At 41.4% G+C, this 6,595-nt stretch overlaps 1 protein-coding gene across 1 annotated transcript; it reads left to right on the forward strand.

Annotated features, from left to right (window-relative positions):
- The first annotated feature begins 1,803 nt into the window (after nt 1–1,803).
- Nucleotides 1,804–2,848, forward strand: kcnj1b (potassium inwardly rectifying channel subfamily J member 1b). Its single transcript, XM_064979256.1, is given in 2 exon segments — nt 1,804–2,668; nt 2,671–2,848. Coding segments are annotated over 2 exon segments (990 nt in total). The 3' UTR covers nt 2,796–2,848.
- The last annotated feature ends 3,747 nt before the right edge of the window (nt 2,849–6,595 follow it).

The following is a 6,595-nucleotide window of genomic DNA, read 5'->3' on the forward strand; positions in this document are numbered from 1 at the left end:
TTTACACGACAAGCCTACCTCTCTGATATTGCCAATACAAGCATGGTGTACTTGTAAGACATTATATTTAATGTACACTCAAATCTGTTTGCAAAATACAGACTTTTACAGGGCAGTATCATGTTTTATCTATTTGGTAAAAGCAAAGAAATAAATTATCTAGGGCATTTTCTCAGTAATAGTTCTGTAAACCAAAGAAACAGGTGCGTGTGGTCTGGCTAAATTGTTGAGTAAATCTGCGAACTGAGGTTACGTGCCCCAATTTTATGAAAATGAAAGTGTTTTGAACATGTATTTAAACACAGATCTAAAAATCGACATCAAAATGATATAAGACAGTACCATACACTTGGTGGTACAGCTACAATCATAGGAAACAAGTGTTGGATTGAATAGGGTCCCTAAAACCAATGATACTGCACCTTCCCAGAAGCGTCTACTGTATTTAAAGAACAATTGAGAAGAAAAGACATCAATAAGCCATGTCTTTGTATTTGTTTCTCCCTATTTCATTGACTAATGGTTTCAGTTGAAAATCAGAACAGCATGGATGCTGCAGTGGTCACGTTGTCCCATCTTCAATAGGTGCACCTCCTGCCTGTCGTAGGTCTTGTGTGGCAAACTGTGCGGACACTGAATCCAGAATATTTCATTTCTGGAATTGAGGCTTCACATATGGTGGTGATGGAGACATGTGCAATGGGCCACCATGTCAGGGAGAGCCACAGCCAACCAAGACACCCTGGCTGGGATGGAGTGATTGGCTGTACTAGGGACTCCGGAGGAGTGTGGTGGGGTGTTGACAGGGGTCTAGTAAGGCTAAAATAGCGATGCACTGTCTGGAATATTCCAACCTGCCTCTCTTGATTGTCTGTTTGAGGGCTGTGTACACCATGGCATGTGGCTGGGATTAGGACATTTCACTGTAGATTAAAACCTTTGCAACGCCTTCATGGCAACTTGCTCAGAGAAGGAGTTCCCGAATTGACCCTGTCTCTGCAGTTTGGCTCATGGTTTCACTTAGCAGGTACGTGAAGTGTATTTTCCACTGTTTAGATAGACAGACCAACAATGTGACAGTGATCTATTTCTTAAGTGGTATTGACATGTTTATAAGTGCAAAGTTTTGTGTGTATGTTTGCTGAATAGGAAATTGTGAAAAAAGGCTGTTGTCTTTTTAAGGGACGAAATAGTGTTGCCTCATTGAGTTTCATTAGAGGACGAGTGACTTATGTTAAACGGTTACTTGGGGAGAGGTTGCCATAGTTATTTAAGACAGAGATCGTAAAGTGCAAGGGCATCACTGTTGTCTAGTTTCCCTTCAGTGGAACTGCTGCCAGGGATTTGTTTAGTCAATTACATAACAGGGGAACAATTCGAACCACAAATGTACTCATGCCACTTTGTAGGGTGGGTAACCTTGAAATATCAAATGTAACTTTTATCAACTATTTCATCTCCTAAGGCCCTGAAAACATAATAGAACACAACATGTTGTGTTTATCTCCTGTATCTAAGGCAAATAAAATATGTCCTGTTACGGGAAGAAACATTTGTAGAATATCAAAGACACATTTCAAATCTATTGTTGACGAGCTGTTTTATGAACAAGGTTAGTGAACAATATAAATGGGGGATAAGTTTTTTCAAAAGCTTATCTGAGATAAACAACACTCAAGTTCTTATTCTTTTTTCTACATTCATTTTTATTGATGTTCATTTTCCATATCAAATAAAACTAGTCTGTCAGCTAATTGACCCCTTTGACCACCAATTGTTATTGTTTTTTCCCCAGAGCTTAGGATGTTTCAGTTCATCCAGAGGCCCATCCACGACTACCTGACAGAGCGCAGAATCCGCCGGACCCAGCTGGTGACCAAATATGGCCACTGCAACATTAAGTTTGGCAACATCAAGTACCACAACCACTTTGCCTTCCTGGTGGAGATCCGCTGGTATTCCGTCCTCCTCTTCATTGCCTCCTTCACAGGCAGCTGGTTCATCTTCAGCCTTCTATGGCACTGGATCGCCAAGAGCAATGGGGATCTAATTGGACAGAACTTCACAGCCAGTCATGCCCACTGTATAGTCAATGTTAATGATCTCACCATGTCTTTCCTGTACTCCTTAGAGACCCAGACCACCATTGGTTATGGTGGATGGGCACTCACCGGGCACTGCCCTGGCACCGTGGCCATCATCGTCGTCCAATCCCTCATTGCGGTCTTTATCAACTGCTTCATGTGTGGGGTGATCCTGGCCAAGATCTCTCTTCCCAAGAAGAGGGAAACGACAGTACATTTCAGTGATGCAGCGGTCATCTGCCTGAACAAGGACCGCCTGTGCCTGGTGATTCGAGTGGCCAACCTCCGTAAGACCCTACTCACCGGGAGCCAAATCTACGGCAAGTTGCTTAGGACAACTGTCACGGACAGTGAAACTATAATTCTGGACCAGGTAGGCATTGACTTTGCAGTGGACGCTGGCCAGGACAACCTGTTTTTTGTCTGCCCGTTGACATTGTACCATGTCATTGACAAGGCCAGTCCGTTCTACGGCATGACAGCAGACTCCCTCCAGCAGCAGAACTTTGAGCTGGTGGTCTTTCTGGATGGGACGGCTGAGTCCACCAGCTCCCCCTGCCAGGTATGGACCTCCTTCATCCCCCAGGATGGGGATACAGCTTCCTGCCCATTATCTCCCGCGACAAGATGGGCAAGTACCGCGTGGACTTTTCCAACTTCTCCAGAACCGTGCCGATGACTACCCCACACTGTCCACTACTTTCAGAGTAATTTAGGCCAATGCAACAGCAACAGTAACCAAAACAACCACCACAAGAAGCTGGGTATTGACAACCCCGGACAAAAATGTGAGCTGGAGGAAATGTACCAGTGTAAACCACAGACAGACAGCAGCCCCCACGATGTGGGACATGGATCAGGGAGGAAAATGTGGGTTAAACTCTTGTTTATGACAGTAGTCAGGTCCTGTCTATAGATTGTCAGTCCGGAAAGCAAATTTTGTGGTCAGGCTCATACTGAGTGATAGACGATGAGCAGGTAGCCACGGTAGGAGCTAAGGTGTTGGTAAAAACAGCTCATTACAATCAATCATATGTATTTATAAAGCCCTTCTTACATCAGCTGATGTCACAAAGTGCTGTACAGAAACCCCACACAGCAAGCATTTCAGGTGTAGAAGCACAGTGGCGCGAGAGAGAGAGAGAGAGAGAGAGAGAGAGAGAGAGAGAGAGAGAGAGAGAGAGAGAGAGAGAGAGAGAGAGAGAGAGAGAGAGAGAGAGAGAGAGAGAGAGAGAGAGAGAGAGAGAGAGACACAAGCCAGCATCTCACCTAAATAGGTTTGTGGGGAAAAATATACCTAATGGAACAGTGGGGACTGTGAAGCAACAAACATAGGCACAGACAGATGCATACACAAACATGATAACATATGCACTATACACACACGTACACATGGGTTTTGTGTTGTCAATATGTGGTTGAGGAGTATGGGCCTGAGGGTCACACACTTAGTGTGTTGTGAATTCTGTAATGATTGTATTGTAATGTTTTTAAAATTGTATTGGCAGCAGCTAATGGGGATCCATAATACATACAAATACATGTGTTTTTCTTAACTGAAATTACAAAGTACATCTTATGTGCCATAACAGATACATCATGACTTAATTCATAATTCTTTGAATAGCTGCTAATTGCAGTGACTGGAAATATTAATGTGACTAATCTACATTGTGTAGATGTATTATTTTGTTACTTGTTCTTAGGAAAAGCAGCATTCCTGGAACTGTTTTTTTTGACAATGCCTTGAGTAATTTCCTTTCTGACACATGTCCTTGGACTGAATGGTGTTTAATAATGATATTGCCACAAGAGGGCAATGTTGACAAGAGGGCAATGATGACATTTTTATCCTATATTTCTTGACTTTTATCCCAGGTAGTGGGATAGATACAAGTAATATCAAATAAATAACGATTTAAAGAACATATACTATTAAATAGATTATTTACATTTATTTTGGTAGGTTTCTCATGAGTCCAAAGTTAATTCACTGGAGGAGCAACAGTAATATATGATTAATTACAATAATTAAATATTTGATATTCAAAGATGGTGATTCAGCCTCCCAGGCTGCGTTCAGGTTGGTCCTCTTGAACTCAAGAGGACCAACCTGAACGGGGATGCAGCATCCCAGATGATAAAGCTGAAATTGGAACTGTCTGACATGTAGCCTTGCCCCAGTTCTTTTTGCACGATTATGTCTACTCCTTGTCACTCTTTGTCATGAAAACTACATTTGGCGTGACAATGAATGATAAAAAGTTGGCAAGAGAGCAGAAACAGACTGGCACCCAGGTTATCTGACAGGAGCTCCAGCAGGATCTGCCCTGAGCCTGTAGACAGAGAGAGACAGGAAGTCAAAACTATCACAGCTACTGTAATAACACACATGTAAGAGCCTGGCGAGACAGGAAGTAAACACCTTACTAATACACATGTGACAGTCTGGAGAGGCAGGAAGTCAACTCCATCATAATTACCAATACACGGTCCATCTACTGTTCTAATAATTATGTAGGACGGATGCGCCTGGAGATTTGTTATTGTTTAGAAAGAGACACTGTTTCTCAGTGTAACATTGCCCACATATGGTTTAAAAACCATTAGATTGGATACATAACACCTTGGGCACCATATAATTAACAAATCTATTGTTGTGAGTATGCTTAAATGCTAGTTAATGTCTGCTTTAGAGAAGTCATCATGAGCATTGTGTATTCCGGTATTGTACCATTTACTACATTTTTACCTGTGTAATTAGATTTGTCCCGAGTTTCATTGAGGCACGCTTATATGGATGGATTGAATCTGTGTGGTTCTTCTTCTATAAGCTCTTAAAGCTTTAATGTCATTTTCATATGCTTCTGTGCTGGAGACTAAGCTCGTCTAAATACCATTACCTTCCAACATATGCTGGATCATATGTTAGGATGGTACAATTAGAAGCCCATGCAAATACATCATGGCCGACAGCTTTGACAGTGAGCCAAGACCCCGTCGAGCATGTAATAAGGCAATAGCAGGTGCATATGAAGAGTTTATTTCCAAAATGCTATATCCACCCAATTTTTCCCATTTGTGTTTTTTCATTAGAAATAATTGCTTATGGGTACCTTCATGTGTGTACAATATGATTGTTAATTAATAGATTTTATGAATTTGTTAATGACTGTTAAGTAATAGATTTTATGTGTATGATTTTTTATTTTTTTATTTGCTTGACACTATATATCCATTGTTTAGCTGGAATGAAATGTTGGTATCCTGTATATTTGACAGTGATATGTGGTTGTCCCACTTAGGTATCTTAGGACAAATGCGCTTACTGTAAGTCGCTCTGGAGAAGATTATCTGCTAAATGACTAAAATATCAAATGTGCCGTCAGAAAGTATTCAGACCAGACTTTTTCCACATTTTGTTACGTTAGTCTTATTATAAAATTCATTAAATTGCTATTTTTCCTCGTCAATCTACAAACAATACGACATAATGACAAATCAAAAACAGGTTTTTGGAAATGTTTGCTAATTAATAAAATAAAACAGATATCACATTTACATAAGTAAACGCAGCAGAAAAAGAAACGTCCTCTCACTGTCAACTGCGTTTATTTTCAGCAAACTTAACATGTGTAAATATTTGTATGAACATAACAAGATTCAACAATGGAGACATACACTAAACAAGTTTCACAGAGATGTGACTTTTATTTCACCTTTATTTAACCAGGTTGGCCAGATGAGAACAAGTTCTCATTTACAACTGCGACCTGACCAAGATAAAGCAAAGCAGTGCGACAAATAACAACACAGTTACACATGGGATAAACAAAAGTACAGTCAATAACACAATAGAAAAATCTATATACAGTGTGTTCAAATGGCGTTAGGAGGTAAGGCAATAAATAGGCCACATTAGCGAAGTAATTACAATTTAGCAAATTAACACTGGAGTGATAGATGTGCAGAGGCTGATGTGCAAAAATGATGTGCAAGTAGAAATACAGGTGTGCAAAAGAGCAAAAAAGTTCATTAAAAACAATTTGACTAACAGAAATGGAATAACGGGTCCCTGAACAATGGGGGAGGGGGGGGGGGGTCAAAATCAAAAGTAACAGTCAGTATCTGGTACATCTCCACTACACATGGACTGCACCAGATTTGCCAGTTCTTGCTGTGAGATGTTACCCCACTCTTCCACCAAGGCACCTGCAAGGTCCTGGACATTTCTGGGGGGGAATGGCCCTAGCCCTCACCCTCCAATCCAACAGGTCCCAGAATTGCTCAATGGGATTGAGATCCGGGCTCTTCGCTGGCCATGGCAGAACACTGACAATCACGCACAGAACAAGCAGTATTGCTGGTGGCATTGTCATGCTGGAGGGTCATGTCAGAATGAGCCTGCAGGAAGGGTACCACATGAGGGAGGAGGATGTCGTCCCTGTAACGCACAGTGTTGAGATTGCCTGCAATGACATCAAGCTCAGTCCGATGATGCTGTGACACAC

The sequence above is a fragment of the Oncorhynchus masou genome, chromosome 12 (assembly GCF_036934945.1).
Source record: "Oncorhynchus masou masou isolate Uvic2021 chromosome 12, UVic_Omas_1.1, whole genome shotgun sequence".
Classification (NCBI taxonomy): Eukaryota; Metazoa; Chordata; class Actinopteri; order Salmoniformes; family Salmonidae; genus Oncorhynchus; species Oncorhynchus masou.